Source organism: Macaca nemestrina, chromosome 9 (assembly GCF_043159975.1).
Source record: "Macaca nemestrina isolate mMacNem1 chromosome 9, mMacNem.hap1, whole genome shotgun sequence".
Lineage (NCBI taxonomy): Eukaryota > Metazoa > Chordata > Mammalia > Primates > Cercopithecidae > Macaca > Macaca nemestrina.
The window spans coordinates 6,300,127-6,322,244 of record NC_092133.1 but is presented as its reverse complement, the minus strand read 5'-3'; the positions used below and the strand labels follow the sequence as shown (position 1 = coordinate 6,322,244).

The 22,118-nt window shown below is 48.6% G+C and overlaps 1 protein-coding gene across 2 annotated transcripts in view; it reads left to right on the top strand.

The window, feature by feature from the left end:
* The window catches only part of LOC105470532 (dedicator of cytokinesis 1), a 546,684-nt gene that overhangs the window by 512,573 nt on the left and 11,993 nt on the right, over positions 1–22,118 (top strand). For both annotated transcript variants that reach the window (XM_011722623.3, XM_011722619.2), the window contains exons 45-49: positions 393–569; positions 1,678–1,761; positions 8,192–8,329; positions 15,274–15,419; positions 21,116–21,314. In XM_011722623.3, coding sequence (XP_011720925.2) covers positions 393–569; positions 1,678–1,761; positions 8,192–8,329; positions 15,274–15,419; positions 21,116–21,314 — 744 coding nt within the window. The remainder of the gene's footprint in view (positions 1–392; positions 570–1,677; positions 1,762–8,191; positions 8,330–15,273; positions 15,420–21,115; positions 21,315–22,118) is intronic.

The following is a 22,118-nucleotide window of genomic DNA, read 5'->3' as shown; positions in this document are numbered from 1 at the left end:
CCGGGCCTGGATTCCTCAAGTCCCGAACGTCTCCCTCTGCACAGCAAGCAGAGAACAAGAACAGAATTGGAAGTCTCTGTTCTGAAGCAGGTGTGTTCAAGCACCACTCAAGGCTGTGTGTTTTCCCGGGATGACCACATGTGTGCATAGCCACGTGCACACACAGCCCCCGCCCCCAGAGCGGAGCAGCAGCTTTGCTTTGTTCCTTTGGAATTTTCATCTATGAGAACAAACAATAATAATAAAATGCCCAGCTGCCCAAAAATTCTGTTTGGAAGAAAGGTTCATGGAGGAGCAGGAAGCCTGCCCCAGAGCACGTGGCTCCTCTGGTGAGACCCCGGGAGTGGAGGCAGCCATGGGGCTGACATGCGGGCTCTCCTCTCTCCTTGCAGGTGGAAATCAGCCCCCTGGAGAACGCCATCGAGACCATGCAGCTGACGAACGACAAGATCAACAGCATGGTGCAACAGCACCTGGATGACCCCAGCCTGCCCATCAACCCACTCTCCATGCTCCTGAACGGCATCGTGGACCCAGCTGTCATGGGGGGCTTCACAAACTACGAAAAGGCACGGGATCCACCAGCTTGCTCTGGGCAGGCAGTCCTGCCCTGGGACAGACTGAAAATTCCAAAGTCCCCAAAGCCCAGAAACGCGCCTGGTCTCATTGAGCAATCTCAGCAGTGGCCCAGCCAAGGCCAGGCAGCAGCAGCCAGTGGTAGCCCCTGAAGGCTGCAGCAAAGTCAAGGCCTGAGCCCCTGGCAAGGCTCCCCTGGGCATCCCCAGACAGCCAGGCTGGGCTTATCTGTGCCCAGGCCTCCAGTGGCTTTTGCAAGGTCTGGGATCTTAAAGGCCAAAAGATAAAGTTAAACAAAAACATCAGAATATCAGGACTAGGGAGGTAGCGCTTTGACGGTGGAGGGGACCTGGCCTGCTGGTCTCCCTGGATCCTAACTCTGTAGGAATGGGTAGAAGTTGAAGGACACTGGGTATATCCTAGACCACGGGCCTGCCCCTGCCTGTGTTTGTAAATGCAACTCTTTTGGAACAAGGCCGTGCCTGTGTACTTACTTACCGCCTGAGGCTATTTTCCTGACACTATAACTGGCAAGTTGAGTAGTGGCAGCATCGAGTAGTTGTGATAGAGACCTGTATGGTCCACAAAACCTAAAATGTTTACTGTCTGGCCTTTCACAAAAAAAGCTTGTTGACCCCTGATCTAGACAGAGTGAAAACCGAGATAAGAGGGGTGCTGCCTGAGAGAAGGCTGCGAGGAGGCAGTTACCCGCCCTTGCACAAAGAAGTTCGTTGCATTCAGGTGTAGGTCAGGCCTGGGCAGGTGCAGGGGCTGGGTGGGGGGCATGGGCATGTGAGTAGGTGAGAGGGCTGTATTCACTGCCATCCAGCAGGACCAAGCCACCAGGTCAGCTATGGCCTTCTTGGACCCCAAGAAGCGGGATTGCTGCTGTAGACAGCCCATTAGCTCCACTTTCAGTGTTTGCCCTTATGGGACATTTTGTCCTGGGTGCTGCAGAGGGTGTGACCCTAGGTCTGCAGTGAGCTCCGTGTGGATCTGTTTTATGCACAGCTCTATTCTCAGGGCCTGGAGCACAGTAAGTGTGCAAAAACCTGTGTTTGCTGAGCAGGTGCACTGAGTGACTCTCCCTGTCTCCACCAGGCCTTCTTTACAGACCGGTACCTGCAGGAGCACCCTGAGGCCCATGAAAAGATCGAGAAGCTCAAGGATCTGATTGCGTGGCAGGTAAGGTGTCCAGCGAGAGCCATGCATGGCTGGAGGGAAGGAAAGCTAGGAGGGTCTAGGCTCAGCACACACACCAGCCGGCATGGAGGTCCCTGGGCTGCAGTCATGATGCACATGACTATGATTGTCCCTGGGTGAACCCACCCACTGCTGTCATGATCAGCTCGGCTCCTGGGCTGCAGTCAGGAATTTGAACACCCAGAAAATCATCTCTTGCAAAGGAACAAGGTCTCTTTCCTCCCCTTGGTCATTTCTGCCAGCTGCTGGAAAACTTTCTCTGTCTGTATTGATAGAACATTGAGGTGAGCTCAGTGCCATGAAGCCTTGAGCTCTAGCCTATGCCAGGAAAGGCGCTCGGGCCAGTGCAGTCCCTGTGAAACGCACGTAGGTCCGAAGCTGCGGTGCACCCTCTCCCTGTTCGTGCCCCTCTGGCAGTGGTGCGTGTCCTCATTTGTGTTTTCCCAGCTGAAGTTGTGCATGTTATTTCACTGTTCTGCTCATGCTCCTGAAGCCTCTGGAGCCTTTCCCAGAGGGCCATCGTCTTGAAAGGGCAGACTCTGGGTGCCTTGGGTTCAGTGTCAGAACCTAGCAGATGTGTCTTTGCTTCTCAGAGCCTTCCTGAGCCTGAAGTGTAGGGGTCATCAAGAGCCTGTCCTTACAAGCACTTGGCCGGCACCTGCCTGCTCTGCTGCTTTAGGCCACTGCCACTTTAGGCCTCCCTTTCTCATGTGGGAGGCGAGGAGGCTGCTGTCCCCGAGGTCTCGCCACACTGTGTAAAGAGAGTTGAGGGAGGTGGAGGCAAAGGCCTGCATGGGTTTGGACTGGGTGTCATAGCTCAGGCCACTTTGCTAAGCTGGGGTCCTAGGCTCCCAGTCGAGGCCCAGAGATGCTGTGCAGTTGATCTGTACTCAGTCCAGAACAGGGCAAGATACAAAATTCACCAGGCGTGGTGGCGCATGCCTGTAATCCCAGCTACTTGGGAGGCTGAGGCAGGAGAATCGATTGAACCCGGGAGGCAGAGGTTGCAGTGAGCCGAGATCATGCCGCTGCACTCCAGCCTGAGTGACAAGAGCAAAACTGTCAAAAACAAACAAACAAAAAAGAACAAGGCAAGGCTGTTCCTCTTATGAGACTTCACTGTGAGCAGGTTTATTTGTTTGTTTGTTTGTTTGTTTGTTCGTTCGTTCTGGAGATGAAGTCTCGCTCTGTTGCCCAGGCTGGAGTGCAGTGGCGTGATCTCAGGTCACTGCAACCTCCTCCTCTGGGGTTCAAGTGATTCTCCTGCCTTAGCCTTCCTAGTAGCTGGGACTACAGGTGTGTGCCACCATGCCCGGCTCATTTTTTTTGTATTTGTAGTGAAGATGGGGTTTTGCCATGTTGGCCAGGCTGGTCTTGAACTCCTGACCTCAGGTGATCCGCCTGCCTTGGCCTCCCTAAGTGCTGGGGTTACAGGCATGAGCCACTGCACCAGGCCACTGTGAGCATTTTTATTCTGGCATCCCAGCGGGGCCGCCTCTTAGTGGTTTCTCTGCTGTCAGCACATTGGCCAACGAGACATCTCAGAGTGGAGCAAGGCTGAGCTTTGGTTGTGAGCCAAGATACGAGTCCTTTTAAGTTTGTGTTTAGATGTATAGGACGGGTTGGATTTTTATAATTCTAAGTACTTATATTGTTATACAAACATAATATATGTTTTATATATATATGTTATAAATAATTGTGATAAAATGTAAATAACAAAATTTCCCATCTCAAACATTTTTAAGTGTCCAGTTCAGAGGCAATAAGTACATTCGCATTGTTGTTGTACAACCAGCACCACCACCGTCCATCTCCAAAGCCTTGTCGTCTTGCAAAGCTCCAACTCTGTACCCATTGAACAACTTCCCCATTCCTCCCTCCACCCAGCTCCTGGTCACCACCATTCTACTTTGTGTCTCTATGAATTTGCCTACTCTAGATACCTTATATGAGTGGAATTGTGTAACACTGGTCCTTATTTGTCTGGCTTGTTTCTCTTAGCTGAATGTCTTCCAGGTTCATCCATGTTGTAGCGTGTGTCGGAACTTCATTCCTTTTTAAGGCTGAGTAATACTCCATTATAGTGCTGGACCACAATGTGTTTCTCCACGGATCTGTCGAGGAACAACATGTGGGTTGTTTCTACCTTTTGGCTGGTGTGAACAATGCTGCTGTGAATGTGGGTGTACAAATACCTGCGCAAGTCCCTGCTTTCAATACTCCCATAGTTTGGGGTATACACCCAAATTTAGACTTGCTGGCTCATGTGGTATTCTGTGTTTATTTTTTGTGAAACTGCCAAACTCTTCTGCAGTCGCAGCACCATTTGACATTCCCATCAGCAGTAATGCATGATTCCAACTTCTTTGCACCCCCAACAAGACTTGTTATTTTGTCTTTTTTTTTTTTTTTTTGAGATGGAGTCTCGCTCTGTCACCAGGATGGAGTGCAGTGGCGTGAGATCTTGGCTCACTGCAACCTCCGCCTCCCAGGTTCAAGCGATTCTCCTGTCTCAGCCTCCCGAGTAGCTGAGACTATAGGCGTGCACCATCATGCTCAACTAATTTTTGTATTTTCAGTAGAGTAGAGTAGACAATGTTGGCCAGGATGGTCTCGATTTCTTGCTCTCATCCGCCGGCCTCAGCCTCCCAAAGTGCTGGGATTACAGGTGTGAGCCAGCGCTCCTGGCCTGTTTGTCTTTTAAATAATAGCCGTTTTAATGAGTGAGAAGTTTTATTTATGTGTATATATAAACAAAAATTAAGAGGGAAGAAATCAGACTGTCACAAATCTGTCTGCATTTGAAATCTGCATTTGGAATTATGGTTTTGAAAGTCCTCAGAGTTTGACTGAAAGGGACATTGTTGGCCAACTGTGGCTTCTTTGCATGGAATGTAAGCCTCATGTAGACAGTGTCCCTCTGTCACTAAAAACGTGGGAGTTTAAAATTGTGAATGCTTCCATTTCAGATGTTGTAGATTTTGTACTAAAGGGTACGAAATTCAAAATTCCTCTGCAGGCTATAAAACTATTGCTATACAAAAACTAGTTTGGTCTGCAAAAGTTCTATTGATTTTTTTTTTTTTTCCTGTAAGCTTTTACAGCAAATTGGATTTTAAGAGTTTCAAGTCCTACAGAGGAAAATAATTTGTTCCCCAGAGAGCAGCTTTATGTCAGCACCATGTCATCATTCCTAATAACTGTATTAAAGGATGAATGTTAAAGCAGGTCACAGGAAAGTTAAAAGAATCAGTTTTCTAGTAACTTCGTTGTATCAAAGAGTGGTGAAAAATGCATATTGCAAACATCACCTGTGATTTTGCATTCATTTGCAAATGTTTGGAAAACCCATGTCTTGGTATTGGCAGCTGAGTCATACGTTCATTAAAAATAAGAAGTTTGAGTTTATCAGAATGCTTTGTTCTCTTTTTGTGTGTTAGTTCATCTGGTTTGGTTTTTTCCTGAAACTCTGTCAGGGCAGAGTGAGGCTTTTCTCCTGGGAGCCCCAGGACTCATGTGCAGAGTTTTCATCACCGATGTATAATAAGCACAGCTCCAATGCCTACAGTGGTTTGTGAAGGTTGGTTACTACGTCCCAGACAGCTCCTCCTCAGCCCTGCTTGCTAACTCAGAAACAGAGGATGGGCTGACCTGCTCCTCGCTGGGTGGAGGTTGCAGTCAGGGTGCACGCTGCGAGGTGCCTCCTCTAGGTTCGCAGCTGGCACCAGGTCATGAGTCCCTTTCTCAAAGGCACAGTTCCATCTTTCCCCGTACACAGCTGTCATTGTGGAGCATCCCTGCCGAGTATCCAAAGATAAATCCATACAGTCCCATATTAAACTACTGTGATGTGTACGTATTTCTCTTTTGAAAAGTACAAAGCTGAAAGGCTGAACTCAGCCATCATCCCCAGCTGATGACAAGCATGACTGTTGTGTCCAGGGGTGGTGCTCCTGGAGCACTGAGCAAGGCTTCCAGATGTTCTGCGCTGCTTTCGGGGCATGAATCTGCGCAGGGGACAGACAGGAGCAGACTTCAAATACGGCCCATCAGGAGGGCGCCTTTATAGCGCAGGCAGCAAGCTCGCTTTGATCAGCTAGAGGTGCGACTTAGGGAAAGTGCTCTCCCAGCTCTGGGCTCTGAGAAGCTCTTTACGAATGCAGATTCCTGGGATCTGCCTACAGCAAATCAGGGCTCTGGAGGTGTAGGGTTCAGGAATCTGCCCGAGACACTCTGATGCTTAGCCAGAGTGGAACCCACTGAACTACAGGGTTTCCGGAGACCATTTAAGACCCTCGGTCTATCTGTATGTTAAGTGCCTTGTGCATTGGAATGTGTTTACTCAGGGCATCCTCTTATCTTCTTCCATTTAGAATCACACCTGCAGTTCAGCCCCACGTAGACATAAAACGGGACCAGGTCTGTCCTCTAAGAAGGTTATTTCCCATCAGTGTCAGGAACTGTTGAGAGTCATGAATTCTCACACCTTCTAAATTTCACCTGTCAAATTGCAGTTCGAGCAGCACCAGTGACCTAAAGCAAATGGTCTTAACTGTCATCTAGCAAGAACCTTCTTTGACAGAAAGAATCTGACCAATTAAGAGTTTTATCACACCACCATCAACACCAACAATAGCAAAACTCAGAAACTAGGTTACATTTTATAGTCTGAGAAAGGCCCACCCCAAATCAGAAATGCTTTTAGTATCTAGGGTGCCTGTGCTTTCACCTTGCCACAGCGCCTCCACACATCCCTGCCTTTGCATCCAGAGAGAGGCACAACACATTCGACATCCCGCCAAAAGTTGTCCCAGTCTGCCTGCGTCATCCCCCAAGGCGGAACTCAGGAGGCAGAAGGCTGACAGTGAGCATTTTCTACTGCTGGCCCTGAGTAAACTGCGGCTAGCCCCGGGGAAGCTGCCATCTGCACAAGTAATTCATAGGGAATATTAAAACAACCCATGTATTTTGAAATCTCTCCTGCATGCTGTCGTTTCGGTGATAACTGGCCAGAAAGGCCTGACGTGTGCCTAGCGTTTGGGCCCAGCTGTCAACAAAACAAACTTTTGTGTCGGTGCAACCTCAAAGCAGGCTAGGAGGGCTGTGAGTGAGGAGAGCACTGCTACTCCCTCCTTTCCTGGAGCATCAAGAGAGGCAACAGCTGCGTGCTATAAATGGTAACCAAATACATTTGATGCGTTGATTCATCTTGATAAGATTTCTTGAATTTGCTCACATGAAATTCAATTGTGTACTTATTATCGTTCATACTAATAAATCTGCTCATTTAGATTGGTGTTCTGTCCTATTAGGAAAATCTGTTTTTAATCAGTATTTTGATTTAATTATAAATTATTGAGAGGAAGCCTCTTAGCTTGATTACATGGAAGAATGTCTAACTGAGTCCGAGCCCTGGCGGGAAGCGGAGACCAGGGACGTAAAGGAAGACTTTTGCTTCTCCCGCCCCCAACAGCAGCAACTCTGGTGGGTCTCTGCAGCTGGGAGAATGAAAATGTCTCTCTTAGAACGTTTTTAAAGGTCAGCTTCATCTCCACTCTCGGAAGTGAAGTGTTGGCATGGATATTTTGTGACAGCAGTGTCGGCAGAGAAGCGATTATTTTTAGTTTTAAAGAAGAATAAATTTGGTTTTCCCTTCCAAAAAAGGAATAATATTCAGGACTATAGATCACATGTAATTACCTTTTGGAATAGGGTTCTCGTAACGGCAATATTCTTAGCTAAAAAATGTTTGCACTCTGACATGACCCTTTGCTAACAGAACAAGTTACATCTAAACAAATTCGAGGTGCAGCTCTTCCCAAACTCAACTGAAAAGCACAGATTAAGTCTATTCTGGGCCAGGCGCGGTGGCTCAAGCCTGTAATCCCAGCACTTTGGGAGGCCGAGACGGGCGGATCACGAGGTCAGAAGATCGAGACCATCCTGGCTAACACGGTGAAACCCCATCTCTACTAAAAAATACAAAAAAATTAGCCGGGCGAGGTGGCGGGCGCCTGTAGTCCCAGCTACTCAGGAGGCTGAGGCAGGAGAATGGCATGAACCCGGGAGGCGGAGCTTGCAGTGAGCCGAGATTGCGCCAGGGCACTCCAGCCTGAGAGACAGAGCGAGACTCCGTCTCAAAAAAAAAAAAAAGTCTATTCTGGGAAATTGATTGAGGAGCCATGGTGTAGGGCGCACCACACTGGACACAGTCAATTCAGAACACGAATGGTTTTCATGTAACCATTCTGGTCTTTGGTGGTAATATGCCTGCTGGTGAATTGAATCCACTGGTTTGATTTGGAAACCAAAGCAGATCATTTTGCCAGTTCCCCTTTCCCCAGGTGTGCGTGGCTCCTCCTAGATCATTATCCAAGAAATAAGGAATGTCAACCTCTGTATTTTCCAGATTCCTTTTCTGGCCGAAGGGATCAGAATCCATGGAGACAAAGTCACGGAGGCACTGAGGCCGTTCCACGAGAGGATGGAGGCCTGTTTCAAACAGCTGAAGGAAAAAGTGGAGAAAGAGTATGGCGTCCGAATCATGGTAAGAGGGTCGTATGGGTAGTACTGCAGGAGAGTGGGTGTCTGGGCATCCCACTGTTGAACTAGGACAAGCTCCCAGAGCAGAGGAACTCACATGTGCACATGGTGCCTGCTTAGGAAGTGGGATGTGAGGGAGCTCAGCCCCCTTGAGCAGTCTGTCTACCAGCAGCTCCGCAACCTCCTTTCAATAACCGGAAATGCCAGGGCGAATAAACATTCATGAATTTCCTTGATAGCCAAATGCCCCCTCACCTGCTGTGAACACGGTCCAACCTTATTGTTGTAGAGCAATGGAGAAATCTCACAGCGCCCAGGCAACTCAGCTGGTTGACAGTGCACACCTACAGTCATATAATACACACAAAGGGTTCGGTCATCCACAGGGCAACAGCACTCATCATGGCCCGTGACAGAGGTGGCCCAGCCCAAAGTTGATATCGGAGGATCATGGCCATCAGGGGAGAAGTGACGGATGTCTGGAGTGTGAAATTATTAGCAAAGATTTACCTGTTGTAGGAAGGGGTAATTGATCTAGACCAAGGAGGATAAGCCAGATGTGGTCAGGGGAGGAGATCAGGAAGACACTGCCTGGAGAAAGGAACTTCCTCAACAAAGGCTGAGAGGCAGGCGTTTGAATGGCAGGCCAGGGGCCAGTGCAGACACAGGCATGCTTTGGGCAGAGAAGAAAATTCGGAGTAGACATGGAAAGGCATCCAACCTCCAAGAACGAGGGATGCCAGGCTGGGGCAGGAGGCTCTGCTTGGGATGAAGGGCAGAACTGAGCTTTGGCAATGAGTTTATGGAAGGTTTCGGAGGAGAGGCTGGCATCAGGAGCAGGGTGGAGAGCAGCTTGTGAGTTTTAATGATGCAAAAGCCTTACAGTTCAAGTCTTACAGCCCACTTGAGACCGTCCCCAGGAGCCATACCTTAGCAGATGTGGGGGCAAAGCCAGGCACCGTGAGTCAGAGTGCTGCCCTGCCCTGCAGCTCAGAGTGCTGCTTCCATCTTTCCTCAGCCTCTGGGAGCTTTGCAGGGCCTACACTGTCTGCCCAGGCACAGCAAAGGGTCCCCACTCCCCACTGTTCAGGGATGGGGGGCAGTGTGGCACAGAGAAGCAGGAAGCTCTCTTCTGTCTACTGGAATTCCATGCCTGCTGGCACTGAGGGGGTATGCACAGGGCTTCAACTCCCCTGCAAAAGGAAGACGAGCTGTGGGAAGTCGCACTGCCTCTCCCAGATAACATACAGCACTTTTCTCTGCTCCTTGAAGACCAGGTGTCAAGTGGGGTGTGCCATTTTGGCTTTTTTCTTGGCCCAGGGCGGCCTGTCCACCAGTCCCTGAAGTTCTCAGCTGCCCTCTGTTAAACCCTCTTTTCCTTCACACATTGATCTCAATAAGCAAACACTAATTTACTTCCCACATGCCAGGGACCTTCCTAAGTGCTATATAGATACTCAGTTGCTTAATCTGCTTCATACTCTGTGAAGCAGGCACTGCAGTCATCCCCATTTTACAGTCAAGGAAATGGGGACATGGGAAGGTAACTAGTTACACCCTAGCACATGGCAGACCCATAGTTCAAGCCCCATCCATGTACCTCCCGGGTCTGTGCTTTTAGCCCCTACTCCAGGGGCTAACATTTGGCACCACAGAGCTTCTACGCCTCTTTCCTACATGGTAGGAAATGCATATGGGACCTGGACAACACCTGAGAGAAGGTAATTTGGCTGTGATCACACTGCATGCCCTCCCAGTCTCCCCACCTCTGCCGGGCATGACTGAACCTTGTTGCCTCCAAGCCTAGGGCCTGGTGTCCATCAGATGAGAGGTCCCAGGCCCAGCAGGGCTTGAACCCAACAAAGCCAACATAACACAACTGCTGCTCTGAGGTTGCAAACTCAGCAAGTGGGAGTCTAGAACTGCCAGCCCCGCGTGAGCTGCTGCAGGTGAACAGGCATGGCAATCAAGGCGCTCTCCTTCAAGGCTGGGCTGGAGGACCCTTTGTGCAAGTCAGGATGCTAGAGTAGTGCTTGATAGCTTCAGAGCCTGCAACTCATTACAATCAGAGCTGAGTGGCAAGAAGCGTTTCGGAGTGCGTCACGGCACATCTCTTTCAAAGTTGATGCCTGTATTAATTCTTTCTAAGAAACAAACACTTGTGAAATCTTGACATTTTTTTCCTAAGTGAAAAACTTCCTCTTTTCTCAGTCATTTAATGTATATTTCAAAATCACAGAAAGCTGTCTGGCTCACCAGACATCCTGCACATCCCTTTCTCTGGCACGGTTCATGAGTTCTGAGTGTTCTTGCTTTGGGCACAGGTGGAGAAAGCAAGGGCAGGAAGGTAAGGTGCCGTGTGGACTGCGGTGCTGTGTGGATTGGGGTGCCGTGTGGATTGGAGTGCTGTGTGGACTGCGGTGCCGTGTGGACTGGGGTGCCGTGTGGACTGGGGTGCCGTGTGGACTGGGGTGCCGTGTGGATTGGGGTGCCGTGTGGACTGCGGTGCCGTGTGGACTGGGGTGCCGTGTGGACTGGGGTGCCGTGTGGACTGGGGTGCCGTGTGGACTGCGGTGCCGTGTGGATTGGGGTGCCGTGTGGATTGGGGTGCCGTGTGGACTGCGGTGCCGTGTGGACTGGGGTGCCGTGTGGACTGCGGTGCCGTGTGGAATGGGGTACCGTGTGGATTGGGGTGCCGTGTGGATTGGGGTGCTGTGTGTCCTTGGCTGGAGCTTATTTCCAGCACATCGTGAGACAGCACCGTCTCCAGCAAACTCCCCACCCTTCTCTGTAGCGCCAGCTGGGGCACCCCTCCTAGGGGTGGGAGGCTTTTCCAGAATGAAGGTTGCATTTTCCACCCTGGGATACTTTGTTCCCTGGGCCCACCTTGCAGAGTCCTGCTCCATCCTTCGACCCCAACAGCAGGCTCTGCAAGCATCCTTTGAGCAGGCAAGGGGACTGGCAGGTCCCCCTGTCCTTCCCTGAGAAATGTGGCAATAAAAAGCAGTCTGGGGTGTGTCTTTCCTGTCTTACCTACTTTGGAAACTTGCAAGCATCTTAGAGCACTTTGAAAAGCCATCTAGTATCACCCTGTTTGCAAAAAGATGGATTTTAAAATTTAAAAATAATCCCATAGAAAGGAGGTAAACCATTTTGTCAATGTTTCTGAGCCAGCTTAAGCCATTGAAAGAGAAGATGTGGACGCCCTCCGACTTCTCGATACCCAGGCCCCTCTGCCACTCTGCCTTGGCTTTCATCTTTCCAGTCCTGGGGCTCCAAGGAGCTGCCATTCCCTGGATGACAGCTCTGCAGCTCAGCTTCTCCTGACCTTTAGGGAGCGAGGCGTGCAGGGCCCTGGGGATGAGCCCATGAGCATCTTCCACGTTCAACATTGAGCCCCGCGCCCTCACCGGCCCACAGCACCACGTTCGACATTGAGCCCCGCGCCCTCACCGGCCCACAGCGCCAGGTTCAGCATTGACCCCCGCACCCTCACCGGCCCACAGCGTGCAGGAGGCATGTGTGTTGGCCTTCAGGCTTGTGAAAAAGAGCTTTAGGTTTCTTACCAAATCTTCATCTACCTCTTCAAGTCCGATTAGGAGCAGGGTAATTGACCCTGGTTCTGCACTCTCTACTCCCGTCCACCTCATCACTCCAAACACCATGGAGAGCCATAACCCCAACATGCCACTGTCCCCCTCTTACCTCCCCACCTACTGTCACAACACCCACTGGCCACCCAGACCCAGGAGAGACCCAGCCGTCACCCTTCCTCCCTCAAGTTAGTTCTAGCCGCGGTATCCCCTGGTGGTGCTGGGGTTCACCCCACCATCTTTGCCATCACAGTTGGCCCCTGACCTGGCCCCCAGCTTCCAGGATTTCTCCTCTCGCCTTCCCTCCACAGCTGCCAGGGGGACCCATCCCAGTAGTTCTCTTAACTGGGATCCGTGGGACCCCGGGGTTCCTCAGAGGCTGCTGGGAGGGGTGTTGACTGGGAAGCCTCAGCAGGAGCATTAAGCTTCACCTGTTCCATGTGCTAGAGTTCCATGGGGAAGAGAAGCAGTATGGCATGGCCTACAAGAACAGCCAGGGACCAGGGTTCTGTTTCAGACGCAGAGCTGATGGTGCAGCTGTGTCCTTCAGTCTTGTGGCCTCTGAGGGCCGGCCAAGATTCTAACACCACACTTGCACCCTCCCTGCTGGGCCTGCCCATCTCCTGCCCGCGCCCCCAGCCCCTCCTCCCCAGCCTGCCCTCCGCAAGGGACAATGTGTCACCCTCTGTGGGATTTCAGGCTGTAACTGGCATTTGTATAGCATCTGGAAAGGGACATTCCAGATCACGATGAAGTGTGCCTGCTTCTCCCCCTTGCTCGCACAGCACTGGTCCCTGTGATTAAGTTCAGCCGACCCCCTCAACCCAGCCCATTCCCATCCAAGATTCTGGGCAGTAAACGCCTGTGGCTGGCTCAAGGTGGGACGTTACAACTCAGCTGGGAGGGAGACAGCGATGTAAAACTCAGGGTCACTAGGCAGGGCCGGGGGTCGCTCCGGTCAGAGAACTGGAATGAGAGTTTGCTTAGGCTGTGAAGACAGCAGCAGCCATCAGGGTAGTGAGCCCTGTGGGTGTCCCTGGCATCATTTCATTTAGTCCTAACGCTGGCCCTCTGGACGGGAAGGACTGTTCCCTGTGTGCTCAGGAGGAAGCTGAGGCTCGGAGTGGCTCCGGGTTTTATGGAGGGTCACACTGTCAGTGCCAGGGCCACAATTCTAGCCTAGTTCCAATATCCCCAACTCCTACCCACCAGCCCTGCTTTCAGTCAGTGTCTGGCCCTGGAGTCACACCTGCCAGGACTGGGTGAGACTCTAATGGCATCAGATGGAACAAAAGTAAAGCCCTGAGGTCTTGATTTCTAGAGGCTCTGCTCAATCAAGAAGGAATTATGAGGCAGACCGCCCAGTAGAATCCATGGTTGCACCCAGGGAGTGCCCTGCAAATATGGGACCCCGAGAGTACCCTCTGTCCTTCCTTGGCGGGAGTCATCCTCCTGCCAGCCCCCTTCCTTTATTCCTTGAAATCCATACTCACACATCTCAGCCAAAACCTGAGGTCACCTTCTGAGATTAAGTATAGGGTAAGGTTTTCACAATTGGGGATAATCCCCAAGGAACCATTTCCCTTTTAGTTTCTTCTAAAGGCAGAGTAATTACAATGGACATCTCCATGGAGCTATCCCCTGGCACCATCACTGGTGCCTGGTCAGTCCAAGACTGACCAGCTCCTCTCTGCTGGCAAATCCCAGCTGCACGTCACTCAGAGCCAGTGGTCAGCAAACTGTGGCCCCCGGCCTGGTTGTGTAAATAAAGTTTTGTTGGCATGCGGGCCATGCTCATTCATTTCTGTATTGTCTGTAGCTGCTTTTGTGCTGTCGTGCCGGCGTGTGGTAGTTTCCACAGAGACCATATGCCCTGCAAACCTAAAATGCTTACCTGGTCCTTTGCAGCAGGGGGCCCCAACCCCCAGGCAATGGACTGGTACCAGTCTGTGGCCTGTTAGGAACTGGGCCCACAGCTGGAGGTGCGCGGCGGGTGAGGGAACATTACTGTTTGAGCTCTGCCACCTGTCAGATCAGCGGCGGCATTAGATTCTCGTGGGAGTATGAACCCCATTGTGAACTGTGCATGTGAGGGATCTGGGTTGCACACTCCTTATGATCTGAGGTGGAACAGTTTCATCCTGAAACCACCCCCTGCCAGTCTGTGGAAAAACTGTCTGTTTTCCATGAAACCGGTTCCCGGTGCCAAAAAAGTTGGGGACCACTGCTTTACAGAAAATGTGCAGAAAATGGGGGCCAATTCGTGCCCTTTTACGATTTTGAAGTTTTTATTATTGAAGAGATAGTTTACACATCAAATGCTGTTTTATTTGGGATCACATATTTAAGAAAGGCCCACTTTTCAGATGGTGAAGTGGTGTTATATGAATATTACCTGTAATCTACCGCTTCTGGCCTCAGAGGGCTGGAACCATGGTCTACAGCAGGTCTTCGGTAGGTGATTGGCTGAATGAGATGGGCGGGGTGGGGCTGCAGCGTGGGGAAGTCAACACCACACAGAGAGGAAGTGCCCTACAGAAATTTAGTTTCCACATCCTCAGGTTAAAGGAAAGTCCTTGTGCAGCAGCTGCAGTCCCAGATGTGCCAACATCTGGCTCGGGGTACAGGTACACTAGAATTTTCTAGCTAATTGGATGTTGACACACGCTATATTTCAAGGACACTTGTTTCAGTAATATGTCAAGAAGAAGATGGAAAAGTCCGTCTAGAGATCTTTTTTTTTTTTTTTTTTTTTTTTTTTGGCACAATGCATCACTAGTTCACTACCTAGCACGTGGGAGAAGCTTTAGCAACTTCAGCGGTGGTTTCATCTACTCCACGGCATCAGTCACTTGCAGAAAGGAAACATACTTTTAATTAGGCAGCAGGAGCATCTTATTTTTGTCTACAGGAGGTCAGTCATTATGGATTCATGCATTTTGATGGCCTGTATAGTCTATCAACATGCAGAGATATACACAATTCATCTAAACATCGAAAGACTCTTTAATCACTCGCTAGGTGTTACTCTACATTAAACTTTCTGGTCGGCACATTCTCCTGTGGCTTTGGAATGTATTGACACATTGCGGTCTTTGAAGAAAACTGCATTGAGTATTAAAAGGCTAAGAAGGTTCCTTCCGATGCTTTCACAGTATTGGGTTAGGTTTTAAAATACTCCAAAATAATCATTGTTTTTGTCTTCCACTCAGAACAAGAACAGGTACTGTTTACAGAAGTCTAAACGATGATGGTCTCGATTCCACACTGCTAAGATCACTTTGTCTCAGGAGTCTGACCATGGCGGGCACAGGCATCAAACAAGTCTCCTTCTCTCTCTCTTTCTCGCTCTCAGCCCTCAAGTCTGGACGATAGAAGAGGCAGCCGCCCCCGGTCCATGGTGCGGTCCTTCACGATGCCTTCCTCATCCCGGCCGCTGTCTGTGGCCTCTGTCTCTTCCCTCTCATCGGACAGCACCCCTTCCAGGCCAGGCTCCGACGGGTGAGTCAAGCTCACAGCAGGGCTGGGCTGAGCAGCGAGGGCTTGGGGGATCTGGAAGGAGCCACCCAGGGCCCTGGGTTTATTTTCTTACAACTGAGGATTTCGTGTCCATCAAAATTATCTTTGAAACTGGGACCTTCCGAGACTTTCTGACCAATATTACTTTGAGGTCTTGTGAGTTGTTGAGAAAAACATCCTCTCTTTGGGTACCACTTTGGGTAAGGTTTTCATCTAATTTAGAACCTCAGTGAGTGTTCAGTCCTCTTCAGCATGGCTTTGAACAGGCTCGTCCAACCCACGGCCCACATGCAGCCCAGGATGGCTTTGAATGTGGCCCAACACCAATCCATAAACTTCCTTAAAACAGTATGAGATTGTTTTTGTGACTATATATATATATATATATATATATATATATATATATATATATATATATATAGAGCTCATCAGCTATTGTTAGTATTAGTGTATTTCATGTGTGGCCCAAGACAATTCTTCTAAAGTGACTCAGGGAAGCCAAAAGATTGGACACCCCTGGGAAGAAGCAAGGTGCATTCCCTGCTGGCCAAGCACTTTGTACTTTTCATCTCCTGTTCACCTCCACGGTCATGCCCAGGCAGGAGCTGGTGTGGTCTGAGCATGACACAACCTGCACTGTCTACCCGTGACACCATTCTGCCAAGCCAACTGTCACAGAGTCAGGCTTTCATGATGGATGGCTGGGCCACCTTCTTTTTTATTTCCTCCCTTCCTCATTTTTTTGGAGAGCAAATTTTTTGTTTATTTTTGTTTCTGGTGAGGTTTATTACCTTTTAAAGGGAAATGGTGTTTAAGTGAGTGCTTCTGAGAATGACCATCTGTCCCTACTTTTTAGGACACCTCTGGAAAATAAAAGGCATATTATCCTTTTTAAAAATTTTGTTTTTGAGGCAGACTCTCACTCTGCCACCCAGGCTGGAGTGCAGTGGTGGAATCACAGCTCACTGCAGCCTCCACTTCCCAGGCTCAAGCGATCATAACCATTTTAAAGTGAACAGTTCGGTGGGATTCAGTAGGTTCACATTGCTGTGCAGCCATCACCACCGTCCACCTCCAGAACTCTTTAATCTTGCCAGACTGAAACTCTGTACCCACTTAACAATTCCCCACATTTTACCCCCCATACCGATTAAACACTAACTTCGCATTCTCCTTTCCCCCCACCCCTGACACCCTGACAATGTCTACTTTCTTTTTTTTTTTTTTGAGAGGAGTCCCCCTCTCCAGGCTGACTGCCCTGGCACAATCTCCGCTCACAGCGACCTCCGCCTCCCAGGTTCAAGCAATTATTTTGCCTCAGCTTCCCAAGTAGCCTGGGACTACAGGCACCTGCCACCATGCCTGGCTAATTCTTTGTATTTTTAGTAGAGACGGGGTTTCACCGTGTTAGCCAGGATGGTCTCGATCTCCCGACCTCGTGATCTGCCCACCTCGGCCTCCCAAAGTGCTGGGATTACAGTTGTGAGTCACCACGCCCGGCCAATGTCCACTTTCTATCACTATGATTTTGACTATTCTAAGTACCCATGGGCCACCTTCTTTCTACAAGGCCACTTCGGAGATGCATTTTTGCTCTTGAGTACCCAATAGTTAACATTTATTGAGCACACACTGTGGCTCTTGCATTAGCTCAGATTATTGCAAAGAGAACTGCAATATTGGTATTTTTTTGTATTTATGAGTGGCAAGCATGTAAAGTTTGTTCTTCTACAAAAAGAAAAAAATGTTGCATGCAATTTCAACAACACAGAAGAACCTCTAATTGTTTTACTGCCGATTTGCACAGTTTGTGTGTCCAATCCCATTTGGTTTACAATCCATCACCCCATCAAACCCGCTGGCATCTGGCCCCTTCAACACACAGACACAAACTTCCAGAGACCCCCAAGGGTCGGCTTAACTCTGACTGCCCTTTGTTGCCAACGACTGATGTGCCCGATGGATAATTGCAAACTATCCCCACATTTTTTCTTAACAGTAATTTTTATCAGCATCTGATATTTATAAGGCCAAGTCCATATGGAAATTCTCAATTTAGAGGTATTTAAATCATGTGTGCTTGTCACTTACAGCAAGATTGCTAAAGAAATTTAATTCAACTTCTCCCCGAGAAAATCCCCAAGCTAGTTAGGGAAAGGTTTTTATATTTCTAGGAACATAGGGGTTAGGGTGGAAATTGATGGGGAGGTTTTAGATAAAAGAGCAGTGAATTGCACATGTGAACTCGGGCTGCCAGCTCTTCCCCAGAAGGCATTTGTTTAACCTTTAACTGGAAGGCATCTTTATTACAGTCCAGATTTGTGTTCATTCTTGGGGTTACCACCCTTTGCTAGCTAACTAATGTGGAGAAAATGAGGCTTTGGTCTCAAATGTCACAGGTTATGTGCAGAATAAAGTTCATCCTGTAGGCAGTTGCTTCTCATAATGTGAAAATTTAGAACTCCACCTGCCTTTCTCTGGGTTCTTTGTATAAGCATTAGGATTTCACAACCAGGGTCTTCTCCCTGAGCTAAACAGCATCTACTAATCCTTTTCTTACCTACATTATCTCAAGTTCTGCTCAACCTAGAATAAAATCATGAAATGTTTGGTTGTTGCTTATAATAGATATAATATTTCACACCTAATGGTTATGGATGTATCATAGATCCAGTGCGAAAAGTCCAGATGTCCCCAAATGCCTTAATGATCTAAGTCAATACTGGTATATTTTATCAATCATTTTTTATTTTTTAAACATTTCATTATAGAAAAATTTCAAAGCTGAGTCCAGTGGCTCATGCCTAAAATCCCAGCACTTTGGGAGGCTGAGGCAGGTGGATTGCTTGAGCCCTGGAGTTGAAGACCAGCCTGGGCAATGTAACAAAACCCCATCTCTACAAAAAATATAAAAATTAGCTGGGTGTGGTGGTGCATGCCTGTAGTCTCAGCTCCTTGGGAGGCTGAGGTGGGAGGATCACCTGAGCCTGGGGAGGTTGAGGCTGTAGTGAGCCATGATTGCACCCCTGCATTTCAGCCTGGGCAACAGAGTGAGACTCTGTCTCAGAAAAAAAGAAAAATTTCCGATATATACAAAGTGGGCTGAATAGTATAATGAGGCCCCCATGCCCCACAGCCAGTCTTGACAATTATTGGGTTTTAACTAATCTTTTTTTTTCAGTCTGTATCAATCATATTTTCCAGCAGATCTCAAATATCATATCATTTTATCTATAGCTATTTCAATATGAATTTCTAAAAGGTATGAACTCTTTTTTAAAACCATAACTAGGTTATATTATATAAACTATAGTAATATAGTTTATTTCACACCAAAAATATTGACAGGAATTCCATATTATTATAATAATATATTAGTGTTAATTTTCCATTGTCATGTCTTTTTTTTAGTTTGTTTAAAGCAAAATCCAAAGAAGGTCCCCACCTTGCACCTCGCACTTGGTGGATATTATCTCTTTAGGTCTCTTTCAGTCCCCTTTTCTCCCTTGTAATTTATTTGTGGGAAATCCTAGGTTGCATATCCTGTCGTGGTCCCCACCATCAGGACTTTGCTGATAGCATGCCCTATCGCATTGTTTAATTCGTGTCTCGATTCTCCGTATTCCCTGCATATTGGTAATTGAATCTAGCGATTTGATCAGATTCAGATTTGATTTAGGGATGACTTCATAGGTACTTGTATGTTCTTCCATTCAGAGGCACATCATATCCTGTTATCTGTCTTATGGAGACGTTAACAGCTATTGATGAAGTGCTTAGATTTAATACCATTACTGTTTACATAGTGTATATTCCTGCAGCACATCCTACTGCACAGCCACATTAGATGGGAGAAGCAAAGAGTAGGTGGTGCTTCTTGCTCTGGGCAGTCTGCATCTTCAGCGGATTTCAGCGCAGTTTTGCAAATGATCCCTCCCTTCCTGGTTCAGTTGACTCCCCACTATGGGACACACAACCTGGAAATCAACAGTGAGCACATCAGTGGGGAGTAAGATTGTTGCAATGGCCGTCCAGTGAGCACATCAATGGGGAGCAAGATTGTTGCAGTGGCCTTCCAGTGAGCACATCAATGGGGAGCAAGATTGTTGCAATGGCTGTTTTTTTTTTTTTTTTTTTTTTTTTTTTTTTGAGACAGGATCTGACTCTGTGACTCAGGCTCTGCGATGGCACAATCTCGGTTCACTGCAATTTCTGCCTCCCAGGCTCAAGCCATCCTACCACCTCAGCCTCCTGAGTAGGTGGGGCTATAGGTGCACACCCCCATGGCTGGCTAACTTTTGTATGTTTTGTTGAGACAGGATCTCGTCATGTTGGTCAGGCTGGTCTCGAACTCCTGAGCTCAAATGATCCACCCGCCTCAGCCTCCCCAAGTGCTGGGATTACAGGCATGAGCCACCGCATCTGGCCCTGCAATGGCCTTCTTAATGAGAACAGTGGCTTTCTTCCAAGTGTCCCATGCAGAAATACATGTAAGAGAAACTAGAGCTAGGATGAAAATATGACTGGCTGGCTAAATTTTCTTCTCTTGAAATCATGCTCCCCTTGAAAAAGCCAATTTCTTCTCCAGGCAGTCAAGGAAGTCAGGTTTGGAAGTTGCTGTGAGGACTCAGAGCTCCAAAGAGCAGGTTATATTTTGAAAATGTAAGATCCTAGTAACAGCCCTGCCTTCCATGTGAGTTATGCTATATGGTTTTTCAGGCCGGCCCATGCCTTCATCCGTTCAACCGCCTCTCCTGACTCCTCTTCACAGCAGGAGCTTCTAGGGATGAGACTCCAGTCTTAGAATTGGATCAGTTTCTTCCACCTCCTGATAAGACTTCTAGGTCCAGAAACAGGATGGACATGCCAATCTTGTGTTGGAGTGACAAATCACAATCGTGTGTGGATGTGCGTGCACACTAACCTTTTGGTACATGCCTTAGAAACTAGCCTAAGATTCATTTACTCCATGGCGTAACCACGAAGGTGTTTTGACAGCAGCTGTGGGGTAGACAGAAGGATGGTAGTGTCTTCATACCCTTTTATAAGTGAAACAGCTGCCAGAGGTTGTGAGGACATCAAGAGTCACCCACAAGTGGCAGAGCTAGAATGCAGGTCTTCTGTCTCCAGCTCAGTTGCCAGCTGGAAACCTCAGGGCATCTCCAAGCACCTGTGAGCTGGCCCTGGCTTGCTTCTGACCAAGCCATGCAAAGTGCTTTCACCTGGAAACAACCGTCTATCTGTAATCATAGAGCCTTGGTCAGGATTAAGGTAGCAGATGTTTCTTTGCATTGATGTCCATTTTTCCCCATTAAAAAATACACAGAATATTTCTATATAAATCTCTAAAAGACAAGGGTTCCCCTTTTGAAATATACCCTAAATACCATCCTCCCATCGTAAATGAACAATTCCTTAATGTCATCATCAAATATCCGGTCAGACTTCACATTTGCCCTGTCGTGCTAAGTGTTCTATCTTTTTCACAGTTGTCCGTGTTGGGATTGAAACACAGTCCTTGCATCTGGTGACTGTGTATCTGAAGTCGCCCTTGGCCTCCCTTTTAAATCATTGCTTTCCTTGTAAATGTCTTCGATGGATTGTGAGTGACTTTACACGTGTCTGTGGGGTGGAAAGCAATTGCTCTCCTATTAAGACATCTTTGACCTTTCCTTTAGGTTTGCTCTGGAGCCTCTCCTGCCAAAGAAAATGCACTCCAGGTCCCAGGACAAGCTGGACAAGGATGACCTGGAGAAGGAGAAGAAGGACAAGAAGAAGGAAAAAAGGAACAGCAAACATCAAGAGATATTTGAGAAAGAATTTAAACCCACCGACATTTCCGTGCAGCAGTCGGAGGCTGTGATCCTTTCGGAAACGGTAACCTGACAGGGTATCTTCCCTCGCTCTGTGGTAGCTTCAGGGACCTACCTTTGCCCCACCTGTAGCCAACAGGGCTGACAGTGGGCTCTGACTGCACTTGTTATAAATTAGCAACTCAAAAACCTGGGTCCTCCTTCCCTAACCTGGAATGTCCCAAGGCAATAGGACAGCCGAGCGGCAGAGCTGGGCTTAGCATTGGTGCAGCTTCCGCAGGGCCTGGGGCAGGGCCGCTCTGCTGCTAGGCTCTGCCGCGCTGGCTCTGTTGGACTTGTTTCCTACACATGTCCTAACATCCCAGAAGATGAGCAGGAGTCCTTTTGTTGTCAGGAAACAGTCCTGCGTGTCAGATACTGCCTTCTCCTCGCCCCTTGTTGACTGGAACTCTAAGCTAGTTATAGCCCAAGTGTGAAAATCAGCGGAACTAGAATCCAAAGACCTCTTCCCACCAGGCCCCAGCAGCTGCACCTGCTCCTGGGGTACCTGCTCTGTCTCATCTGCTCCACCTTTCCGTCTCCTGGCCGTCTTTCACAAGGACTTACAGGGACTTCACGTGGCCCGTGTTGCTGAACCGACCTTAAACACAGGTCCTAGTGAGTCTCGTTCGTTCCACAGTTGTGAGCGTGTGAGGGTGGTGAAACCGAGGAGCCGGCTATCATCCTGGGGCTGGGCCTGAGAGCTGATCCTCCCAGAAGTACACCACATTGGGAGTCTGTGTTCATCTGTTTTGTGTTACTGTCAAGGAATAACTGAGCCTGCATCATTTATGAAGAAAAGAGGTTGATCTGGCTCATGGTTCTGCAG